The sequence below is a fragment of the Seriola dumerili genome, unplaced genomic scaffold (assembly GCF_002260705.1).
Source record: "Seriola dumerili isolate Sdu_G_001 unplaced genomic scaffold, Sdu_1.0 BDQW01000068.1, whole genome shotgun sequence".
In the NCBI taxonomy this organism is placed as follows: Eukaryota; Metazoa; Chordata; class Actinopteri; order Carangiformes; family Carangidae; genus Seriola; species Seriola dumerili.
The window spans coordinates 1,605,537-1,631,532 of record NW_019174323.1 but is presented as its reverse complement, the minus strand read 5'-3'; the positions used below and the strand labels follow the sequence as shown (position 1 = coordinate 1,631,532).

Below are 25,996 nucleotides of genomic sequence, written 5' to 3'. Positions count from 1 at the left end.
GATGGTGGGTCCAGGTGGGCGGTGCTTGGGGCTTCCAGAAATGCTGACGGCTGGTTTTAAGGCTCAGTGTCTGAATACAGGCTGTGTGCATTTCTCTGTGGACTGAGGCTTTGATACTTTCACAGTATTAATATAGAACCTAGACCTGGACACAACAACACATGGACATCTACCTTTATACTATATGGGACCTTAAATAATCCAAAAGCCTGAGACTACTGTATATTTACATATTTTCTACCTATATAATTTGTTGTTTCAATGATAACAGTTTTTGCTTTTATTGTTTTGATCTAAGTTCATTATTGACTGTGGAAACTGTCTCACCTTAAGGTCCATTTAGTAGCTGTTCTGGAGCTTTTAGTCATGTCTCATGATCTTAGTCAGTGTTTTTTCTTTTCCTTGTTTTTGTTTCAGAGTTGAATCTTTGACCTTTGAAGAATCTCACCTCAAGGTCCAATTCACTCATATTTTATATTATTTAAGTTGTTTTGCTTGACTGGTTGACAATGACAGAGGCATATTGTTATTATTTCCCTAAATATATGCACATTCTCCTTTTATCATGTTAAACATTAACCTGTTTCTAAACATTGCCTTTTCAGTCAGATGAAGGTGAGGAGCTAAATTCCAGTGTGTGGATAATCTCTGCTTCTTCCTTTTTCCATGTTGGTAAAGTCAGGAAAAGTTCTGGCTGCGTGGAACACAGGAAGTCAGGAAATGCTTTGGAAAATGTTTGGCAAAGTGAAGTTCTTAGGATGGACTATAATGTTCGAAAACATGCAGAATTATGTGACATCAAAGACATTAATAGTCATCTCACTGTTAATTCCTTCACTTTCTACCCCTCTCTCTCACCCCCACACTGACCCCTCCGTCTGCAGGTCGAGAGAAGAGAAAGGGTCCCATGATCTCTGCCGGCGATGCCGAGTTCCCGCGGGATTACCACACCCTGGCTGGCGGCGGCAACCGCGGGGCCCGGCGGTTCCCCGACAACACCAATGGGGGGTTCACGGCGTCCTCGCTGGACCGCCGCCACAACTCCGTGGCCGCCAAGAGCCTGGAGGCCCTGAACAGCATACACAAGGCGGACATCGAACGCCAGCGAGACGCCCTCATGGACCTTCAGAAAAACAAGTACTCCAACAGCCCCGGCAGCATGTCGCAGGGTTCCGCCGCCGCAGGACGACAGGTAACTTCACCGCGCACTTAACGCACCTAATTAGCTGACAACAAACGAAATAACAAAGACTCCTGTGATGTTTTCCCGTGGTAACACAAGTATTATTATAACTGCACTGGTCACTAAAGTCCTCGTTAAGACTACACATAATAAAGAACACATCTCACACACACTCAATTAATTTCCATAAAAATAGACCAAGGTTGGATTATTCAGCTTTTTCCCAGAATCCTCCAGAGGACCAGTTGACATAAAGGACTCCGCTGCACCGCACAGCACCGTTATCACACCAGATACCACTGTTTACCTCTATAATCAAACATCAGCCACAGTTTATCCACCGTTTCCTCTGTAGTGCGTCAGGATATCCAGCTCACACAGCCGCAGTCCTGGGAGAACACCAAGAGAAAATAGCACGAATACTGAAAGATATCAAAGGAACTATGAGGAAGATTTTACTCAATAAACATGTCTGTCTGAACCAGCAGGACGCAGGATAACGCGCCGTAAAGCAGGTTTCATCAGGGATACACATGCTTAAACAAACATAAAACTGGAACAGTATACGGTCAAATATATCTTTTTTTTTTATCCAGAGTGATCTTCATGTATTTCTAATGTTTCTCTTGGGCAGTTTGGTGATTAAGACAAGAACTTAACAGCACTGAAATAGAAGAATCTCAATCTACAATCTGATATTGTTGGTCCTGATTGTTTGTTTGTGTAGAAAAGTTTCCTTCCACCTGTTTTTATGCACATTTTATTATATGTATTAATTTATAATTCTATCCAGCTGTTTATATGCAGTTTGTCTGCCTCTGTGGCGGCAACAGCCCCAGCAGGAGGCATCATGGTGTTTGGATTGTGCCCATCCACATCCTCATGAATATTATAGATTAGACTTGAGGGAATTTCATTACATCTGTCACAAACATTCCCTTGGGCTGCGGTCGAACAGTCAAGATAATCTCCTTTCTAACCACTTCTCCTCGACCTGGATGGACAACGTCCTGAGGTCGAGGAAAGAGGACGTGAAGGAGAATTCATAAGGACTTAGGAAAAGACACCACGGTGCAGAGACCTGACCGCACTTCACTAGGCTTTTTAAAAAAAAAAAATTTAACTAACTTTATTTATAACATATGGACAATAAGTCCTCCTTTCCTAACCATAAATACAAAACAAACAGGATTCATTTAGTTGAAATAAGATGACATGAAAGGAATCCACAAGAAGACGAAGTTGAGGGGGTCGGGGGCATGTCGCAAATGGAAGCCCCCATACACACATGAATGGTTAAGATCGTGCAACCCTTGTGTGAACTGACGTACTTGGAGCTGACCACTCGCCATCAGATCGTTGAAGACGCGTGTTAATGCGGGTCTGAACACGGCCTTTGGAATTCAGATGAAAAGAACTAAAGTAAACAAATGGATTCTGCCACAGATGAAACAGTTAATGTCGTGCTGCCACTCACCAGCACAGACCTCCACTCCACGAGAAAGAGGAGGATGAGCTCGGGTTGGGTGATATAACAAACCGGGTTGGTTGTGTCAGGCCATTGAGGCCAAAGCAATAAATCAGTGATTAATGGCAGCATTTGACTTTGGCATCAAACATTTTGGGAGAATTTATTTTCTCCTGCAGAGCTGCAGCCATTGAATGAATGAATACATTCCCAGATTATCTATCACTGTATGTATTTTAATGCAGATCCAGGCCCACATTTCTGTACAATAACAAATCTAGAGGAGAGTGCAGCCTTGGGGGAGGTATGAGCTCGCTGAGTGCTTTCTCTATTTCCACATGTGAACATTTTCTTCCTGGGAGATAATAGAGGCACGTCGGTGGGCTCGGAAACCCACACAAGCGCATTATGTGGCGAGATGTCTCTGGGGCTTTAGACACACACAGCGGAGGCATTTTTATGACCGGCTTGCTGGGTCAGTAATGGACACTTTTTTAGCGGTTATTATCTGAGAGAGTGAGCAATAGAATATGGAGAAAAGCATTTAAGTGAGTCAGTGAGAAAATGTCAGAATGTGAAATATATGATATTAAACTCTCCGCTCCACCGGATCTCTTTCTCCTTTGTCTCCGTCGGCCTCATATCCTCCCTCTGGTTCTGCCATCAATCACCGCATGCTCTGACGTGATACCTGTGACAGAGGGTCTGGACAGAACAGCCTGCCTCAGCTTTTCTTCGAGTACTTTAAAGGAATCGGTCAACATCTTGAGGGAATACATTACATTTATTTGTTTTATTTTTTCAGTGTGAGATAATCTTATGTCTGTGCATTAGATACACAGCTGGACTCCAGGTGGTTTTAGGCTTTAGCATAAAGGCAGGAGGCGAAACATCTGAATCTCACTTATTAACACAGTGAATCTTGTTTGTTTATCTGCAGGAGAACAGATATGTACAGTTTACTTATCTGCTCGGACTCTCATACTGTTGCCTCGGGTGCCAGATGCAGTGAGCACAGGTTTTGGTTTTGGTCTCTGTGCAGGAACAATTGTATGCCTAACAAGCAGAGCAAATTGATTTTGTTAGTCCTCGTTGGGTTGGGAGATGGGGTTATTCTGTCCGAAACAATCAGCAGAGACTGATCTATCAGCAGTATCTGTCAATTTAAAAGCTGTTATATCTGTTAAATTGACTTATAGCTGCATTCATCTCATCAGACTTTATTTCAAGGCAATTTTTCTGTCGCTTTTTTCTGTATTTATTTTATGGCTCTGGCACAGAAAGGTGAAATCTCTATTATTAAAGGTCCCATATAGTCTAAAGGTAGATGTCCATGTGTTGTTTGATTGTAAAGCAGGTCTAGGTTCTATATTAATACTGTGAAAGTATCGAAGCTTTCAGTCCACAGAGAAATACACACAGCCTGTATTCAGAAACTGAGCCTTAAAAACCTGCCTTCAGGACTTCTGTCACTTTGTGATGTCACAACAAAGCAGCCATGCACCAAGTTCCGCCCATCTGGACTCACCATCCAACCTACCAGGCTTTGGTTTCTCTGAGTCGTTACCTGAAATCTGCCATATTTTTATTGGATCACTTAGAAAACAGTCAGCCAATCAGAACAGAGACTCAGAGCCAATATTATTATTATATATTTGATATTATTTAACAAGCTTTGACTTTCCTGATACAGGCCTGAAATTCTTTGTTGCATTTTGCTTTGCACTTATGCACCACTGCACTTCCTTTATAATATTGTATCTTACTTGACTGTATATATTTCATATATTCTTTTTTTAACTTTATTTAAATTTAAATTTTTTATTTTCTGTCTTATCTTATTCCTTCTGTGTCTTCTGTTTTTAACTTTATATCAAACAGTCTAAAATCCCAAAATATTCACACAAGACGGACAAAAGCAGCAAAACATCACAGTTAAGCGTCAATTGCACTTTGGTTGCAAAACATGAATTAATCGATTACCAACATAATAGCTACTAATAATAATCCTACTGATCAATTGATCGATGGATTATTTCAGAACTTGCACTGAATTCATGCTTGTATTTGGTGGTTGTTATCAGCTGCTTCACAATCACTGGCTCGTTCATCATTGATATTATTATTGTTTATGCGAAGCTAGGTTTACTACAGCCTGATTCCAGCTCCAAACTCAACACAGATGATTAATTTCAATCTTTTCATCTGATTCTCTGAAAGAAAACAAATAAACATTGAACTACGTTTTTAACTCTGCTCTCTTTTCTCTCTCTCATCCCTCCCTCCAAACCAAACCTCTTCTGTCAATCACAACTCAGTCTCTGATCTCACCCGTCCCGCTCCTCCCTCCTCTCCACCCACTCTTCTCTCTCCATGTGCTGTGTCTATTTACCCAAACCACACCATCTATCTCCTGATGGAAAAGGTGGACTGAGACGGGGAGAGAGAGAGGGAGAGTTGGGAGAAACAGGTGGAGTCTGCTGTCGTCATGGCAACCCACTGTCTCCCATATAAGGCAACTGAGTGATATCATATGGTTGGCAATGCCTGGGCTTTGGAAGGAGGCACACGCTGTACTGAGTGAGAGGCAACAGCAGCGGGAGAGAGAAGGAGCGACAGGGAGAGACAGTGAGGGAAGGAGGGAGGGTGTTTTTTTATCGTTTATATCAGGGACGTGGGGCGAGAGAGAGTGACACACAAGAAGAGAGAGAGAGAGAGAGAGAGGAGAGAGAGGAGGAGTGGGAGGAGGAGGGGCACGAAGAGATGCTAACTGCCTCTTAGGTGCTACTACGGGTACAAGCGAGGGGGGACTCTGGCGGATCCTCGGGGCGCGGGAAAGACACAGAGCCGCAGTGAAAAAAAAAACATGGAGAGGGGGGAGGAGGAAGAGGGAGGCGTGTGGAGCAGGAGGATGCACCAGGCGGCCGACGTGCTCATTAAGTAGCTACGGTAACTCTCTCTAACCCCGTCCTTGCATCCTCAGCTGAGACGTTTGGGCATTCCTCCGTGGAGCTGCCATGACTGTGTGACGCTCGTGCTGCTGCATGACTGATGACGGAGTGGAGGGTGATGGAGTGATGTAAAGTACAAGAGTGTGTGTGTGTGTGTGTGTGTGTGTGTGTGTCTGCATCTTCTCAATATATGTGGATGGATATGTATTTGTGTGTGCAGTCCAGGTGATGTAAAGATAGTTAGCACAAAACTCATCTTCTCCTCCCTTTCTGTTTAATTTAAGTAAGTGTGTGTGTGTGTGTGTGTGTGTGTGTGTGTGTGTGTGTGTGTGTGTGTGTGTGTGTGTGTTTTAGGTGTTCCCAAGCAGGCAGGTGTTTTCCAGGTGTGTCTTTTGCTGCCGCAGTGATGTGTGTTCAAGTATGTGTGTGAATGCATGCGTGCACATGTTGTTAAGCCTCTGAGTAGAAGCATAATGTTCAAACATAAACACAAGTGTGTGTTAGTGTATGAGTGAGTGCACATGTGTCGGTGTGTGTGTTTGGACTGGAGAGGAAGCAAAGCGGACAGTGAGTGAGTGAGGGGGGGTAGAAAAAAAGAGGGTGGGTACAAAGATGGCTACTTGGCATGCAGGTCAGGCATGCATGTCTCTGTGCTCATCCCTCTCTTGCTGTTTTCTCTTTTTCTTTTCTCTCCCTCTCTTCTTCTTCCCGTCTTCCTACCCCCTCGTCTCTCTAAGCCCTGTCTGCCTTGGCGCATATGTGCGCCTCGGGATTTCAGCTCAAGTGATTGAGAAATATTGCAGGCAGTAATCACTGAGTCACGGCGCATAGGGGGCCTGTTTGTGTTAGATGAGACAGGTTTTATGTTCCAAAAAATGTCCGCTTGTTGGTGCATTAAATTATCTGTGGAGTGACTTGGCGGTAATTCTTGTCATTCCAATTTAAGGTGAATAAACCATGGGAGCGGGTGATTACACAGCGCGCAGCTCTGTGTGAACGCTAAGATATATTGGGGATTATAACACAATGGGTACTTGACTTCACAATTATCAGCTGTTTGTTTCTGTTACAATCATTTTTGACAAGAACCTGTGTGGAGGATGATAATATTAACGCCTGTTTCCCAGTTGTCAACTTGTAATTACGAGGCCACCACGTGGAAGGAAGTGCTTCAAAGTTGAAACCGTGAAGTCAGCGTGAGGTTGAAGAGGTTGCTAGCTCTGTAGCTTGAGAAATTATACATCACAGCATTATTATTCTTTAGCAATGAAAAAGCAAATATAAAGCTGGTGAGATGAATGTAAGTAGGACATTTATTGATTGCAAACTAGGAGACCAAATTATGAGTCTGCTAAGATGAAGTGTTTGGGCAAATGTCAAAGCTAGTGCATCATCATTTGCAATACATCAGAGAGCAGATACGACTGTGTTAGTCCTGCAAAGATACAGAACCAGGTCAAAAGAGCAGCAGCATGTAAGTCACAGACAGAGGGGCAATAGAAATATAAACTTTGGGCAGTCAGCCTTGAGCTTTTTTCATTGATCGGTAGTGATGGAAAGAATGAGATCGCAGATGCAAGCGGCTGAAATGAGTTTCGTCCATATTGTGGCTGGGCTCAGCGTCAGAGATAGGGTGCGGAGCTCGGAGTAGAGTCGCTGCTCCTTCATGTCGAAAGGAACCAGTTGAGGTGCTTCGGGCATCTGATTAGGACTCCTCCTGGGCGCCTTCCTTTGGAGGTTTTCTGGGCATATCCAACTGGGAGAAGACCTCGGGGTAGACCCAGAACTCACTGGAGGGATTGCATATCCCATCAGGCCTGGGAACGCCTCAGGATCCCCCAGGAGGAGCTGGAAAGTGTTGCTGGAGATGGGGACGTCTGGAATACCCTGCTTAGCCTGCTACCACGACTCGACCCCTGATAAGCAAAAGAAAATGGATGGAGCTCTGAGCTTCTGCACATTCAGTTTGAACTGGAATAATGGATAAGACGTTTAGGCTTGGGCGATATCATTTCATATTTTGATACAGTCCAGCCTGAAAATCACCATATGCAATATTATCACATATGGCAGGAAATATTGCGATATTCGATATTATCAAATAGATATTATTGAATATCAGTCCAAGCTTAATACATAGAAGTTTCAACATTAGTTCATGCACAGAAGAGCTCACATGTTGGTTCAGAGTTAAATGAGAGTCAGAAGGAGGTGACCACGCAAGTGAAGGAGATAATAACAAGGCAGGAAAATCTATCAGAGAGATCAAAGGTAGTTGGTTTGCAAAGATCAACAGAAGCAGGTGCACACAGAAAGACTACAAAATAGCAAACAACCTGTGAGACCAAGGAGCACAAATGTTGTGGATAACCAGAAAAGAAAACCTGTTTGACTGCACAGCATGTTCAGAACGCTCTCCGGAATGTAGGCGGACACGTTTCCTCATTAATGATCAAGAACAGACTTCATGACCTGAACCTCAGAGGATTCATCGCAAGAACCAAACACCTGAGAAACCTCAAAAACAGAGAGGCCAGCTGCAGTTCACAAAAACACAGGAGAAGAAGTTCTGTTAACTGAAACAAAAATTATCGTCTATCAAAATTATGGAAGGAACAGCACATGACCCAGAGCCACTACCTCATCTGTCAAACCTGGTGCCTGTTCTGTTCTGGCTTAGGCATGTATTGGTGCAATGGAACTGGCACATTGGTATTTATTGATGATTTCGCTGCTGATGGAAACAACCAGGTGAATGCAGAGGTTTACAGGAGACGTCTGTGGCTCAGATTGAGCCAAATGCATGAAAAGCCATTGGACGACAATACCATCATTGAGCAGGACAACGATCCTAAACATACGTTCAGAGAAACCACAGAGCTGTTCAGGATGAAGAGGTGGAATATCCTCGTCTCAGTCCACTTGCTGAAGACCACACTAAGGGAAGAGACTTTCACTACAAGCAAGGAGGTGAAGCTCTAGCTCTAGCTCTGTCTGTGGGTAGAGGACTTCAGGAAGTCACTGACTGCAAATTAAAAAATCTTAAAAATTATGATTTAGTTTAACTGATCTGTCCAATTACTTCTGAAGACCTAAACTTTAAGCATTCTCTGTTAAAAGGGCTATATCTCCCACACAGCTGTTTCAATATTGATGTGAACCCACTCAATTAAAGCAGAGACTTGTCACTTTAATGCAGTATCTATTATTTTATTTCAAACCTAATGTGCTGAAGCCCGAAGAACCAAAAGATGTGTTATTGTCCAAACACTTACGGCCTGCACTGTATCTGAACTGTAACTATAACTATATAAAAAGTAATTATGTTTTAATAAAGTCTTGGTGAATGAGATGCAGACACTGGGGTAGAGAAAGTCATCCTTTGGTTTAATCAACAGACCGATGGTTTTCATTATATTTATAGCATAGACCCCGACCCAGGATAGGTGTGTTTGGTAATATCGATGCAGAATGAATTGTACCGTTTTTCAGGCGGAACACTTGACCTTTTCAAGAGAAATGTAAATAATATTTCCACCCTGCTTCTTCATTTGTTATCTGTAGGCTTGTAGGGTTAGGGATTAATGTTCAACCATGTGCAGATGTTTCAAGTAAGTAAGCTGTGTCCCAATTCAGGAGCCACATCCTCCGGAGGGTGCATTTAAAGACCGACTGCATCACAGCGACGCGACTTGGCTGTTCCATTTCAAAGGCCCCTTCTAATGCGTCCTCCTTTTCCTGGGCAATGAAGGTTCCAACGTGTGGATCCTTCATAGCCCAACCTATCCCAAGATTAACTGCGTGGTGGTAATAAAAGTAATGTTACACTTTTAAGTCTAAGTATTGGGTTTAAGCTCAGTTCAGCTAATGGTACATTACGTTAAAAATCTAAGGGCCTTAAAACCTCAAGTCACGGTTGCTAGGCGACAGGAGCCGCACTTTGCGACGCAACGGTAAGGGCGAAAATGCTCTGTAGGCCAGGCCGTCTCATTTCGGTTTGGCCTTCCTTGTATTCGACGGCTTGGGAAGGCCACACCTTCGTAGACCATGTCCACATTATATTCCCTGAATTGAGACACAGCAGCAGACTCAAGTGATTTTAGACCCTTTTCAAGACTTCACAGCCTGATGAACTGCATGTGGATGTGTCATAGAAATTCAGCAAATATTTAGGATGAGTGTTGAAATACCACTATTCTACAAAATATAAAAAAGGGGATTTAAGGACAGAAAGACTAAAAAAAAAAAAGTGTAAGTTTTGAGATGCAGAATCAGGCTGTGCAGACTTTATATGTTTGATTAAATGTGAGAGGAGAAGCTGGGTGGCTGTGTTTGGTTGCGGTGCAGCTAAAGCAGACTGAGGCTGGGTGGCATCAGATCAGGTATGATTGTGCTGTTTTGGTCAACGGGTTTGGACACGGGCCTGGAAGCCACATTGAGCTCTGAAATCTGGGTCACGGCAGCCCACAGGCCCGTCGAGGTCTTTGTTTCTCCCGTCCCGCCTGCTCCACTCCATATTCAACATGAAGTGAGACGAATTTCAAAAGTTGCAACTGAGATTTCGGGAGCGAGCAGAGAAAATCTCTGGGATCCAGGCAGCTCCCTGAACAGCTGCTCAAACATGAATTAAGTTCCACCTACACCTTCATTTAATTATTAAGAGGATTTGTGTTTTCAGAAGCTCTCAGAGCGTATGTGATGGAATTTAGAGTCACAGATGACACAAACACACCTGAGCTCTGAATTGAAAGTCACATTAAAATAACCCAAAAGTGCAAGTCGGTATTAAAATGAGCACGGTGGCAGCTACAGTGTCAAATATGCACACTCTCACTTTTTACTAAAATAGTTGCAAATTGTTTGTTGTGACAGTAGATTTGTAGACTTCAGTGTTCAGGAAAGCTGCGAGGGGCTAAGAGTGAAGAGGCAGCATACAAATGTTAAACCCAATCCTGTGTTTGGGGAACATTTAGGATGAGTGTATTCCTTCAGCAACTTGAGTTTAAATGCTTTTCGTTACAGTTAAAAAAGAGTATTGAGGCTCTATGAGGTTTGGCTGCAGCTTTCCATAGACAGAATCAGTTGAATTATTCCCTGTGAGTCTCATCTAGTTTCTTGTCTGAAATCAAAGTTGTTGGAGAACTGAAACTCTTTCATTCTTCTGTCCGCCGCTCAAAACATAAGGGGATCTGCAGGTCTCGAAAAATCTTGAAAGGCCTTGAATTCAATTCCCTTTACATACAAAGTCTTCGATGGAACGAGAAATTCTTTTGCATGTCTTTATTCAGGTTTTGAGTCTCTCTGTGATTTTGCGTCTCATTGCAGTCACATTGTGTTTATTTATGTCTCCTTGTGGTAATTTTGAGTCTCTCTCTTGTCAAGTTGAGTCTCTTTGTAATGATGTTGTCTTTAGTTTCTTGTCTGAAACCACAGTCGTTGGAGAACTTTTTCACTCTTCTGTCTGTCTGTCAAAACATTAGGGCATTTGCAGTTCTTGATAAGCCTTGAATTCAATTCCCTCAATAAACAAGGTCTTAGATGGAACTAAAAGTTTTTAGCATGTCTTTATTTGAGTTCTGAGGCCCTTTATTTGATGGTTTTACATCTCTGTTCGTCACATTGTGACCACAATTTTGTGGTCATTTTGAGTCTCTCTTCTTGGTGGTTTTGTGTCTCTCTCATGTCATGTTGAGTCTTCTTTGTGGTCATTTTGGGTCTTTGTGGCCACTGTGAATTTGTGTATTAGTTTTGAGTCTCTGGTCGTTTTGAGTTGCTTTTGTGGCCTTTTCGTGTCTCTTTGTATCCCGTTCTACTACCGATGTGACTGACCATGAAAAGGGTACTGAGCTGCACTCTGTGTGGTTTTAAAAAAGGTCTTAAAAAGCCTTGAATATAAATCAGTGAACTCTGCAGAAACCTTGCAACATTTTCTTTTTTCATTTGATATTGGATTCAGCTATGAGTCGAATCGACTGTGGTGATGACATTTGATTACTGTTGAGTCGACCTCTAACAGAGCTCTGTGTTCAGTCAAACACTGTTTGACTGTAGGTATGAACAGAAGTTGTCGACCGCAGCACGGTCTCTGATCGACCGTGACTTGTCCAACATACAGAAAAAACATTTGACAGTAATGTCTCTGTACAACAAGGAGGCAGGCATCTTGGCACAGATAAGAGCAGTCACATCCAGAAGCTAATCCTGCACCATCATGTGTGATTGATTGATTGATTAATTGATGGGTTTTGAGGTTACTGCTGCCTCTTCTTTTGAGGACCTGAACAAAAACAGACTGTTATCTTTCTGTTATATTGTTATTGGTCAGTGCTAAGCTAGTTCTGGGTGTTAGCTTTGCACCTCGGTATGAAACACGTCTATAACATCAGAATGTATTGACACTGTTGGACGGGCAGTAATGATCAGTGCGGAGGAGTTATTATAGCTTTTCTCAGTTGTCATGACTGCTTATCATCATGTCGACTGTCTCGCCCAGCTGCTTTAACAAGATCCACAGTGGAGACGGTCACTTTATCAGGTTATAGCCGCTGATTACTCTGAGCTGTATCTGTGATTGTTTTAATTTTGGCAAATTAACTGAACTGTAGAACAACTGGAGGTCATGTATCTCTGCCAGAGCTTCAAAAGTCTCTAAATTTGTAATTTTGATGATACTAAATGTTAATTTTTCTTTTTATTATAATGCATCTGGATCTCTGTTCAAGTGAATATAGTATAAATGAGATGAAATGTAAAGCCTGTGTCTGCAGGCACTCCAGAATTCTGCATTAAAATTCAGACTTTTTCTCAGAGTCATAACTCAGACACAGACGTGATAAACATATTTATAGATTCAGTGTGACTTACCCCTTTTGACGGATGTCATTATCATACATGTCCATTGTGAATAAATGTTGATAAATCCACTTAATCATAGACAAAATATGCTCCTTATAACTCCAGATCTTTCCCAGGTTTTCATCACGTTTTCTTCAGTATCAACGCAATCCAGTGATGTTTGTACATGAAGGGCTACATTGCTAATTGCTAATTCAACATACCTGGTGCCATAAATGGTCCCAATTTGCCAAAATATAAACAAATATAGGCTAAATATGTAATAATAATAATAATAATGATAATATATAGGCTGTTAAAAGGGAGCTTTCCTCCCCACTGTCGCTAAGTTCTTGCTCTTCATGGGAACTGTTGAACTGTTTCTCTCTATAATATTGTAAGTTCTTCATCTTACCCTGTAAAGTGCCTTGTGATAGAGTGTTTGATTTGGTGCTATAAAAATAAAAACTGAATTGAAATTTAAATGAAAACTAAAATGATTAACCTCCAAAATAGAAATGTCATAATCCATTAATATGATTTTTTTTCAATTTGCACTATCATGTTTTTTTGTTTTTTTTTACGTTACTGAAGACGTGTTGGAAGGTTCAATTGTTGATATAGAGTTATTATAGCTGTTGATAATTAACCTTTAACCGTAGAATCTGTATATTAATATAAGTGTCAGACCAGATATCTCCATCAGAGCTTCACGATTCTCTAAATTTGTTAATTCTTTCCATTATAATGCGTCTGGATCTACACATAAAAAAGACAGTCACTGCAAGGTATGATTATTTTTAAATCGAGGTAGGTGCAGTAGTAGAAGAAAAAAAAAAAAAAAAACATCTTCCAATGTTCATTGACCGAGAAAAACTAGCTAAGCTAAGGTAGAAATCTGATAGCAGTGTTGTTGTGCAGTATAAAAGAGCCGTGTAGAGGCCACAGAGGGTCCTTTCTCTTGGAGTGCAGCCATCCATTCTGTCTCTTTCACATCTTTTTCTTTCGCGTTGCTGTTAGTTAGTCTTAAAAAAGACTCATGCAGAGACCTTGGGTTCAGATCCATTTTCTGATTCAACACATTTAGCATTCATCAGTCCACGTTTATTGACTGGAAATTGTTAAGGAACTAGTGATGCTTGATTGGGCTTCACACAAGAGACCTTTCATTCAGGAGAAATGGAGGAGCTGGGCTCTATACTATACCAGCTTCACTCTCCAGGTTTCAGTCTTTCTAGTAGATATTGAACCTGCTGCAGGGACAAGAGCATCAGTGAGGTCCAGCCCCTGGTGTTGGGTGATCCGGTCTGGCTTATAGTTGGTCTTCCAGGTCATCCCAAAGGTGTTGGATGGGGTTGAGTTTTGGACTCGTTCGGGACGAGTTCTTCTGCACTAGAAAACCATTTCTTTATGGAGCTGATCGAAACAGGAAAGGGACCAACACAAGTCAGTCATAAGCGCTGCTCTCTCTGATAGTCTAACCACATACCACCATCAATAATCAATGCTTTCTGGAAATCACAGAATGTGGAACAGCAGAGTCTATGGTCTGATAATTCATAACTGATGGAAAAAAATACAAAACTGAGTGAAAAATTGAGGCAGAATCATTCTGGTCTAAATTGAAAATGGAGAAGTGTCATCATCTTTCCACTCCCATGATAAACTTATTTAGCAACATTGCTTCTGCTCCTCTATGTACCCTGTAGGCACTAAAAATAAGGCTGCTGATATTGTGTATTTTAGTCATTGTCAACAAAACCAACAATAAATGTAACACACTAACAAGTACTGTGTGTTTCCAGAGCCAGATACAAGACAAAAGAACAATAATCAAGTAAAAGAAATATATAAATACAGTTAATAAAAAAATCAAACAACAAAGTCGATGAAAGCAGGTACAAACAGAATTTTTTTTTAAATTTTGAAAGTACTTTGTAGTGAGTTCCAGGTGGATGATGCAATGACTGCAAAACCAGATCTTCTAAGCTCAGTTATAGGGAACTCAAGGGACATGGAGCCATTCATTAGTCCTAGTGTGACGTGGTCCAGCATGGAAGTAATATGTGAAGGCAGTTCTGGTAAATAAACAAATACATATGCAAATCACGCCTCTCAGAGAGAGAGAGAGAGAGAGAGAGAGAGAGAACCAGCCAACCTTTTTATACAGGATGCACTGATGAGTGTTATAAGCATCATCAGTAATGAACCTGAGAGCAGAGTGGTAGACGGCATCAAGGGGCTTTAGAGACAAGATGTCCCCATGATCTAAAACTGATTAAAAGAGAAAGTTGCCTCAACAAGTTTTTCTACAATCCAACAAGCGGCAGGATTTATTCCCAAAGTAAAAATCAATCTTTTACCTTTAACATACACACAAAATTTGATAACTTATAAGCATAACTATGATAACAAATAAGAGCAGAAAGATGCATGAGAATTAGGCTTGGGTGATTTTGAATAATGAAACAAAATTGAATATCACAATACAGTCAAAATTAATTAGTAAAATTGATATAATGAAAAATAATGCATGGTGGTGGGTGCGATATTATTGAAGATCTGTCCAAGCCTATGAAGTTATGCTCGGCTGTGATTGGTGTATTGAAAGAAAAGGATGGCGGAACAAAAGTACACAGGTAGGTGGATAAGGTTGTCCACGTACATTTGGCACGTACAATTTAAAGACTCAAACGTGCGTGGACCTGAACGTTGTCCTCTGCACAGATGAAGTGAAGATGGCAGCTTCTTACTCCGGTATCGGTTCGTCGCTTTAATCCTGCTCCTGGGTCCACGCCAGACAACTCATGCATCATCTGGGGAGAGTGTGTGGGGCTGAGTTTAGGAGCTGCCCGGCCTTCCATCATTAGTGTGTGTGTGTGAAGCCACTGTAAACATTTGATTAATTGCTGAGAGGCAATTACAAGCAATTAAAGTCCTATTATGATGGCAGTGAAGGACAACCTAAGCTAATCTGGCTATCATCATGATAATTAGCTCATCATTTTTTCACCAAGTCTTAATGTAACAAAAAAGAAAAATGGTTGTTTATTGGTTTGTTTGTTTACGCTGAACTACAATTTGTGGTCATTTTAAACAGTGGTGAAGACATTTTGCGGCACGTCGCAGCCGCTGCATGAAAATAATTCACCGTTAAACCTCTTAAACTTCATTAGTCACACTTTGTGGTATCACTCACAGATCTTCACATGGGAACTGAGTGACGCAGCAGTTTCTCTCCGTCTGTCTGGTTTTATCTCACTCTTCTTTTGCTTGATCTTCTGTAGTGTGGTTGTACATGAGAAAATGTCTCACACTCGGTCCTGTTTTTCTCCTCTTTTACCCTCCCCTGTCCCTTTTCTGTCTCCCCTGTTCTTTGTTTTTCTTACCCCCCACCCCCCCCCACCCCCTAGCAACAGCCAAACTACTGGAGCTTCAAGGTCAGTGCCAATATTGTGTTTGTGTTTCAGTGTAAATCTGTGCCTCTGTGTGGATTTGTCTCTAATAGGATAACTCTCCATTGTGTCTTTTGCATGCCTGCTTGCTTCTTCGCCATTGCATCGAGTGTTGGTCACATTCTGGCACAAGCTTTTGTGTTAAACTCTCTGTTGTACATTTGTTTGGAAGCAAGTAAACAGAGTTCTTGACTAGAAATGGGAGATTGATTGGTTTCAAGTTCCAAGTTTTCTGTCCAACTGAGTACAGCCGCTCATAACTGTGTACCACCATTTTCTAATGATTGTACTCATGGTTATTACAGTGAATGAACACAACAGGCCAGTGAAGTACAGTATGTGGTCTAGTTCAGGTGGAGATCTCATGTTTCCAGACCTCTGATGCTTTCAGTGAGTCAAACAGTAATGGCGTTGTGCTCATTGACGGCTGTTTCCTTTTTGTTTTATGTGAAGAGAACGATCCAATAGGAGCTTTGTAGTTGGGATTTAGAGCGGGTTCATCATCTTCTGCTGAATAGTCAAGTGAAATGAAATGGTAAGTCAGTCTGCTTATCAGGCTGAGTCCCGCAGGTTTTTTTAGTAATGCAAGCGGCATAGTCGGCCGGTCTTTGGTCCAGACTGACATATCTCCATTTATTGGGTGGATTTCTGTTAGATAATATACAGACATTCATGTTCCCTAGGGGATGAATGAATCCTCATCAAAGTTTTTACTCATACTGTGAAATAGTTGTTGCGTACTATTGAATATTGCGATATTTCCCACCATACGTGACATGTTTTATATCTGACTCTCATTTCACTGCTTTGCTCACTGTAGATTTTACCTCGGCATGTGACAAACAAAACTTTGAACTGCTGTTTAGTGGCGGCATCTCTTATATGAAAGATAAAAATACAATAATATAATTAGATTCTAAAAATATCCCCCCACCCCTCTAAATCAGTGGTTACCAACCTTTTCCAACTCATGTCCCACTTGATAATCTCAAAAACGTTGGCGGCCCACATCTGAGTCTGTAACAATGCGGAGGCCAAATAAGGCTCAAAGCACTTTTTCTTCTTCTTCAAAGATCTTTTTCACTTTCTTTCTTTCCCCTTCAATTCTTCCTGTTGCTAACCAGCTATCCATTTTGATGCTCCAGTTTTTGCCATGGATGTGATCTTTTAGTGCACAATCACACTGAGATAGCAAACAAGTACGTGGTCTGATTTATAATTACATCTTTTCACCAAAATTGTACTGTTTTGCAAATGATTTGGCCTTTGTGCAGTAACTGTGCGGCCCCGGCCCACTGGTCGGGAACCACTGCGCTAGATAATATCGTATATCTTGAAATTTGGGGCTGGACTGTGACGAGATATTAAATTTTGGATATCACCCGAGCCGACTGAAAATATTTCTGATCTGACTGCCACAAAACCTTTTACAGACATTCATGGTCATTAGGATGAATCCTAACGACTTTGACGACCCTCTGTTTTTTTTTCCTTATAGCGCCACTGTGAGGTTGACATTTGTGGTTTCTGAGTGAAATGTCTCCACAACTATTGGATGGCTTACCATTCATGGTTCCCCACGGGTTAGTGCGATAACTTAAACGATCCACTTACTTTTCATCTAGAATCATCATGCCGACTCTTGCCCCCCAGACGCCACATATTCTTGCTATGCTGCAATATTCCAGTTCAGGGTTGTCATAGGCGTAAAGTTGCACTTAGTGTGCTTCCCTTGCAAGCCCCCGGGACAGTTACACCTGGGTTATTATTTGATTAGCTGAACCAGAGCTCCTGAGCAGTCCAGCGTGGAGTAATGGAGACAGCTGTGAGAGATTATTCATGCCCTCTTATTTCTTAAGGTAATATTAATGTAATCTGTACTGTGTTACACACGTTGCCAAGTGACAGAAAAATATGGGAGATGGGATTATCAGACATGACGCAAAAATAGAAAAAAAAAAAAAAAAAAAAAATCAGATGTAATGCCAAATGTAAGCCCACGCCGTTACAAACACACTGCGTTGCCTCCAGAATTTCTGAACCACTCAGATGTGCCCACACTGAACACCACCATCTAAACCAAACCTCATTTTCACTCAGAGTGGGAGATTTTACCACAGCTCTGGCAAGACTGGGATGTAAATAGTGTGAAATGCACAAGTTAATCTGAAAGTGGAGCCATTAGTGGTCATCAGTCACTGCCAGCTGCCGTGTTATAGCTCCTATTAGTTTGTAGCTACGGCTGGAGCTGGCCAAGCTGGTTTCACGTTTCCAGGCAGAGACTCGACTCTCATTATGTGAGAATAGTAACGCAAAGAGAAATTTTGCAGAGTGAGCTCCAACAGGCGGGTTTAGAGCAGATTAATCAAGGTCTGGAGTGTTAGCTCCTCGTGTTGTTGTGAAAACAATGACATTTAAATTTGAGTACGGGCTAATTAATCTCACCATAACAGTTGGCTCAGTCATTCAGGGGAAAGCTGCTGTGTGGTTTACTGAAAGTGAGATTGTAATCCTGCCATAATGAGCATCTGAGTTCATGTGATTATGTTTAAAGGGTCAGGAGTTAAAAAAAAAGAAAAATGTCTTACTTCCTGCTAGTGGTGTGTATCCATGCAGAAAGAAATTTGAATTAATATGCCCAGGTTCTTCTCTTGAGATTTTTTCAGCTTTCATAGGACTATTTATTTCCTCTGAAGATATCATGGCTGACGGTACGTTGTGTGGATTATTCAAATGTTTGTGGAAAGACGTGTTGCTGTTTAACCACGCATGAACCTTCATCCACCTTCATTCTACTGAGGTGGAGGCAAAACCTTCAAATCCTGGAGAAATAAAACCAAAATGATGCAAGTGAGACAATAATGTTTTTTTTATTTTGGGTGAAAAAAAACATATGAAAAATAAACTAATGAAAATTAAAATGTAATAAAGAAAACATTTTAACTGGTTTGGCTGAGAAAACAAAACATTCATGTGATTTCCTCCAAACTAATGCAACACTGCAGAACCATGAACGGATATAATACATTATTAGTTCCACCTCTAACTTGAATACATTATGCTCATTGAACAGACCCCTTTGACCCTTCACTGCGATGTGGCCTGTGGGACATTGTACCGTTGTGCATTATGCTAAGCTAAGCACTTACTGCAGCTTACAGAATCTTAACCATAAAATTACTTGATTTTCTTAAAGGCTCCTTTCATGCCTATCGCTGATACAGCGAACAGAAACTGCTGAAGGATTTTCTCAAGTGGAACAATAGAAGAGCTGCGGCTTTAGGATTAAACACGAGTGTTTGATGCATTTTACAGTTTATACTATGAATATGTTAAAAGGGCTGATATTTTTTTGTATTCTCAACAAATCCCATAAAAACTACAATGACAATGGAAGTGTTGTCTGTCTGTATCCAGGGGCTGATGTATCGTATGCTTCTCTGTCATAGAGCTCTATTGTTTTCCACAAAACTATTAAAACGTTAAAAGTCTTTTAAAACTAAATTGATTTTAGTTTCCTAAAAAAAAAGATTTCAGATTCAATTTAATTAAGGTCTTCAGTATTTTGTATAGCTGTTACTTTTGTCTCTTAAATTTAAATTTAGTACATGATTTTAGCAAATATGTGGTTGGAAAATCTCCAGTACCACTGTTCCAGGTTTTCTTTTAAATTGATTAATCAAATACTGCACCAATAACAACATCCATGCAGTGAAGAAAAGTCCATTAAATATTCGTGTTATATGTCGGTTTTTAAAAGTGATACAGTTGGAGATGGTGAACCTGTGAAACTAGTGAATGAAATGTGCATTAATCCACCACTGAAAATAGTACCCAACAAATGCACCATTACTTCCTGTTTGAGTAACATTTGCTAAAAACTACAATACCCAAATGGTTTAGGACATTACTGAGCTTTTTAGAAAACACTGAACCTCAATATTTGATTTGTTTTTTAACTATTTTTTCAACAAATGTTTTTCGGCTTAAAGGCTACAAACAGGGTAGGTGACTCATAATTATCGTCCAAATGTAGCACAGTTTTGCGAATGAATATATGTTTCCATCCACTGTTGTTATGTAAAACGTTAGGATTTGATTCTTTAAAATAAACAGCAGGGTTAGGGCGCTAATTCTCCATTTGTTGCCATTAAAAACGCTGAAGAAAAGTGGGGTACTACAAGATGACGTGATTAAAAGAGCGCCAGTCAAACCGCAAATGGTGAAAAACAATGTGGAAATCAATATCATTAATATTATATATACACCAGCTCTTACAGCCAAGCGTAAAAATTTCAGATAATTCAAAAGTTTTTTAATTTCAAGCATTTCCATTCAGGTTTTTTATTAGCTAATTGAAAATGCACATAAAAACCAACCTAATAATAGAAATATAGAATAAGTCCTGCTTTATCCTTTAACACTGACACAAGATAATGTAACAGCATTCAATAGTATTGAAAGTACTAATGGTATTTTTATGTAATTATAAATATGACCAGATTCTGGATGAAACGCGGCCTCCTTTATTGTATAATTCACATAATCTTGTCTAATTTTAGTGAGTGCTGTGGGTTCTTGTCGTCATGTACAGTAGCAGCTGCAGCTCACTCATTTCCCCTCGTCTCTTTAGCTGGTGACAAACACACATGCAGGCTTTTTTTTTTTTTTTTTCAATCTGCCCCTATTCGTTGCCGGTCTGCAGCTCATACAGGATTGGTTATCACTCCTCTTCCTCTCAGGGAGTCAGGGAGTCTCGCCTCCTCTTCTGATGCAATAGAAACCCCTGCAGCAGTGCACTGCTGTGTGTGTGTGTGTGTGTGTGTGTGTGTGTGTGTGTGTGTGTGTGTGTGTGTGTGTGTGTGTGTCTGTGTGTGTGTGTGTCTGTGTGTGTGTGTCTGTGTGTGGGTATGTGTTTAATGGTCCCCCACTGGTCCCCTTTGATGTTTCATTAGTTTGCCAACTCACTGAATGCACACACACAAACATGGACGATACTCCCGCTGCAAAAACACATGATAGATTAACAAACAATTATGTTATGTTGGATGCGAGCGCACATACATTTTCATGTGCACATGGACCTGCAGTGGTCATGGAAACTGTAAAAAAAAAAAAAAAAGTGCATATGTCGTGCACACATTTCAAGGACCCCACACACACACACACACACACACACTCACGTTCCTCCACATCCTCAAACAGAACAGAGGGGATTGTCAGCTTGTACACAGAGGTGGACGTGGATTCAAACAGCAGCCTGCGACGGCTGCTGCTGCTGCTGCTGCTGCTGCTGCTGCTGCTCCGGCTGCTGCCACTGACACTGTCAAAAACACAATGGAGCAGAGTGCTGCATAATTCTCTCCTTTTCATGGCTCCCAGCTTCACTTATACAAATATTAATGCTCCATTTTACATCTCTTGTACTCTTGTCTTTCTGTCTGGAGTGGCCAAAGTAATCACAGCCTATTGTCTTCTCTCCTCGCCTCAGTGTTGAATTTAGAGGAGTGTACCCACACCGTGGGCCCCGACAGGGAGAGGGGAATACTGGAGACAGCTTCAATAGGATCCCAATTATTTAGCGGCCATCTTCATTTTGAAGGGAATTATAATGGAGCCTATTGCTTGTGGGATTTTTCTTCTGCTTGTTAAAGTAACCATAGTGACAAAGGAGAGGAAGAAGTTAATTAAAAAGAAACGCTTGACTGTATAATACCATACCATGCAGAGTATATACTTCATACACATTATCACAAAGACAGGACCAGAGTGAAGATGTAGAGAATTAAAAAACACATTTTTGTGGACAAAGTGACTATTTTCCTATAATTCCTAAAGGAAGTTCTCTCTGCCAAGGCAAGAGGGTTATAATATTCCCACTGAGCAGCTACTTCCTCATCCTCTCATGCTGAACTGAGGACAGAGTGGATTCAAGCTACTGTGACTCACTATCGCAAAGTAGTATTATGAGATGGGGCTGGCTGGGGCTAACTGTTAGCATGCTAACTTCAATAGAAGAGAAGAAGTGATGGAAATAGAAGCAAAACCACTGGAGAAAGCTCTTGGTGAGTAAAGGAATGAAGTAAACAGCTGTTAATGCTAACATTGTCTATGTAGCACTAGCAAAAATGTACACATGTAGTGCCTTTTTAAAGAACAGAAAATTTAAAGTGGCTAATATTGATGTATTTTTTTTTTTTTTTATCAGACGATGTAAAGATAACGTTACAATGTGATATGATCATATGAACCTACAGAGAATTATCAACTCAATCTGCAGCTCCTCATTGTTTATCTGTCCAGACCAAGACTTCAGGGCACTGGTTCACTCTCACCACCCTCATATAGTGCAGCTGTTTTCAACCCTAAAAAAAAAACCAAAACCAAAAAAACACAGTCCACTACCTGCACAGTCAGAGAGCAGCTGGTGAACATAGTGGAACATTTAGCAGCTAAAGAGTCAGATATTTATGAGCTGGTGGAGACCAAACAGAGCTAAAAGAAAGAGAGGAAATACTGGACTTAGATTCATCAGGTGGAAACAAACAGGACTCACAGTTTATGATAATTACAGGCTTAAGGTTTTCTACTGTACGATATTCCTTGAATATGCTGTTAGTGGGACTTCCATTGCAGCAGAGTCAAAGTCAAACATGTTCACTTGCTGACTGTTGACTTTGGCTTCAGACACACTCTACTCAGTTAGCTCAGCTCAGTTTTTGCAGGTTTTAATTCTCCTTAGGTTGTATATTTTTATATCTTTAAAAGGTTTTGGGCATATCTGTGTCTGAGCCTTGAGCTTCTTGAGTTTAGCGTTTCCCTTGACAACGGTTGAGTGAAAACTGCGAGCCGGCGTTGCTAGGAGACCCGTTGTCATCTTTCACGGTGCGCTGCTGACGGGGGAATACCAAACGTCCCCTGAATGTTGATGCAAGGTGTTTTGTTTTCTTTTTCAATTGGTCCACACAGATTTCTGTTGTTGGTATTTTTAATCTCTGTTATCTTTAAACATGAGGGAGGAACTGTCATATTGTTATTCCACAAGGAAAGAGAAAGGCAGTTAGCCTAGCTTGCTAACATTATCACTCATGAGCCAAGTCAACGTCCGCTCCTGCTCACTCAGCACAGAGGTCAGGTGGCAGTTTATTAGGTACACCCAGCAGTCTAATAAATCCTCCTGTATGTTGGTTATAATGTTCAGGCTTTATTGAAACTGTTTTAGAGAGGAGTTGATTCAACTCTCTGATCACTGTGGAAGCTGAAGTCTGTGTTGCTGATGATTTCATTGATGTAAATGGAGTAGAGAAAACAATAGAAACACCTGTTCATCCTTGTCCCTGATAATAGTCCCCAATAAAATGCAGCTGCACCTGGACCTTTAAGGGAATTATTTAGCTTTTTTTTTAAATTAGATAATATAATTCATGATCTATATGGTTAAAGATATACAGAACTGATGAAGAAGTGATGGGTCCTGGGCTGGGTGCCACAGACTGGGCTGGGAAGTTGAAAAGACGGACGGACTACATACTGGTTTTGGTCTTTTTATGGGATTTTTGACAGTAACAGAAATATTTTCAGCCTTATCCTTGTAGCTATAGTCCAGACATCATCAGTGGTTATCAGAAATTCATGCCCAGTAGAAAAACAACAACTTAGGCTCACCTGGTAGAGCACAAACGATTTCGGCTTAGTCCTTACCACAGCGGCCCAGGTTTGAGTCTGGTCCCTGGCCCTTTGCTGCTTGTCTTCCTCTCTCTCTCTCTCGATCAATAAATCAATAAAACTTAAATTTCTTCAGTACAGTGAAGGGAAAGTCTAAGCAGTTTGTCTGTGGATCATACAGTCATGCTAATAATTTTTGGTATCAACCAGTATTTTTATATATTATATATATATATATAGTATATTTATTAGTATAACCAAGTCATTTAGAAGCTTGAGACTTATCAAAAAACAGATGAATCCTTTGATAAGATATTAATCGATAATGTGTTTTAGGTTTTTCCAAAACGCACTGTAAAAACTCTAAAATGTATTTTACAATTAAACGATAATGAGTCATCTGCAAACATCCACAAAAATAAACTTGTGTTTTTCTGTAGAAGGCTGTTTTATTAAACGGTTTCTGTCGCTTCAGGGAGCTCGTGAGCTTTGCAAGGCGCTCATCTGTGTTCCACGTGTCTCGCATGGAGAACGTGACCGAGGCATCTTCCATACAGAGCGGCATCCCCAGACTCCCCATGCCATATTTGTCCCAGCGAGCTAGCTCAGCGCTAACCCATTCAGACAACTGCTTTTGTTGCCCTCATGCTGTTGGGCTGTTGATATGATGCTCGGTGGAAAATCGCTATTCCCCAATCTGACTCGGAGAATAGCGGGAGTGTTTTCCACCGCTAAAAGGCTTAGGAGGCCGACTGCTGCAGTGTTTCCCCCCCGACCGGCGCTGCGCTGAGGCACGCGGCCAGAATCACTTATTGACACTTCACTGCCATCTGTCAAGGCTGTGAGGTTCGCAAAGCAGTCTGCACATTAATAAGGCTGAACTTGGTGGAAAGCAATAACAGGATGAAAAGTTCCCACTAGATTCTATGTGAAAGACAATTATCTTCCGCTGTAGGCTGTATATCTGAAGTCATATAGAGACCGAACAGGAGTGAAGGCTGAGTTTGCACTGTAGACTTGGCTGACTGTGAGCTGCACGAGGGCTTTTATTGTTTGTTTTATAAATAGTAAAAATCAAGAGGGCAGACGGATCATACACATCCGGTCTGCTGGTGTCAAGGTCGAACCCGGACTCGGACTGTGTTAAACCTCTGATCAAAATACTTCAACCGTGACTCGACTGGCTCAGCGGGGAGCGTACGGGCAGGGAAGTGAACAAGAGGTTCCCTCCTCTCACTTTAGAAACTAGCGCCCTTGAGCAAGGCAATTAACCCCCAGCTGCTCCCGTGGAGCCGCTCTGTGGGAAATGGAACAAGACTGTGGCTAAATCAGGCAGCTCACGAGTGAACGTGTCGAGTGTGTGTGTGTGTGTGTGTGTGTGTGCGTGTGAGAGAGTGTGTGCGTGCGTGCGCGTGTGTTCGTGTTCCTCGCCTCCTTCACCTGCCTCTCCTCCCTCAGGCTGTTGTAAAGATGTGTGTGCTGTGTCGACTGGAAACGCCAATTCAGATGATGTGACGCAGGATTTTATGAGCAGAATATGATGGAAGATTCAGATGCAGCCTCAGTGGAAAGGAATGCCACGGTATGTGTGGTGATAATGCCCATGAAATCGCCGCGTTCGGGGTGTGGCAGCTGTCTGTAAGGAGTGGGGGGCACGGTACAGCTGCGCACAGCTGCCCCATCAATCAAAACCCTGCATATTAGCTGCTGGCAAATCTGGGTCTGAGTAACTGTTCTCTGTGTGAAAGGTGGAGTCATAACACTCAGAGCTGTTTACAGGTTTGAGGTTTAAAAGCCGGAGCTGTTAATTAGTATGTATGTATGTATATACAGCGCTTATATACAAGCCTCTAATGACTTCTTATATAGAGAGTCAAGACGAGGAGCTGAAGAGTAAATGATGAAGCTCTTTTCTTGCTTTTAAACAAGATGCCGGACGGCGAGGTAAGGGTCAACTGTTCTCTCTAGAAACATCTGCTGCTGATTCTCTGATGGGTTAAAAACCTTTGGATATTTTCTATAGTTCACATAATGTTAATATCTTGTAGTTGGTAGCAGCATGTGGCGTTACATGAGGTCAAGGCTGCAACTGAGGATTATTCTCTTCAGTTGATTCTGGCATTAACTGACAGTAATTAAACCTTGTGTTTCAGAGACATTGGATTAACTTCCTTCTTGTTTTGGCTGCAGCAGACCTGAGAGTGTGTGTGTGTGTGTGTAAAATTAATAATAATGTTGAAATTTTACATTTCAAATAGATATTTAAGGTCATTTGTCCCGTCATGTGGTTTTTAAACAAGTTGTTGACCTAGTTGTCATCGCAATTAACAAATACCGACGGATTCTTAGTGCTTCACATCTTACTGTAACTTATTATGCTGAAATCTACTGGATGTTAAATGGATTTATGTCTCTTATTATTGTGTTATTTTATTTATGA

At 41.3% G+C, this 25,996-nt stretch overlaps 1 protein-coding gene across 1 annotated transcript in view; it reads left to right on the top strand.

Moving 5' to 3' along the window:
* The first annotated feature begins 907 nt into the window (after positions 1–907).
* The window catches only part of LOC111219574 (SRC kinase signaling inhibitor 1-like), a 63,042-nt gene continuing 37,953 nt past the window's right edge, over positions 908–25,996 (top strand). Inside the window, exons 1-2 of the mRNA XM_022742293.1 lie at positions 908–1,192; positions 15,850–15,876. Coding sequence (XP_022598014.1) covers positions 908–1,192; positions 15,850–15,876 — 312 coding nt within the window. The remainder of the gene's footprint in view (positions 1,193–15,849; positions 15,877–25,996) is intronic.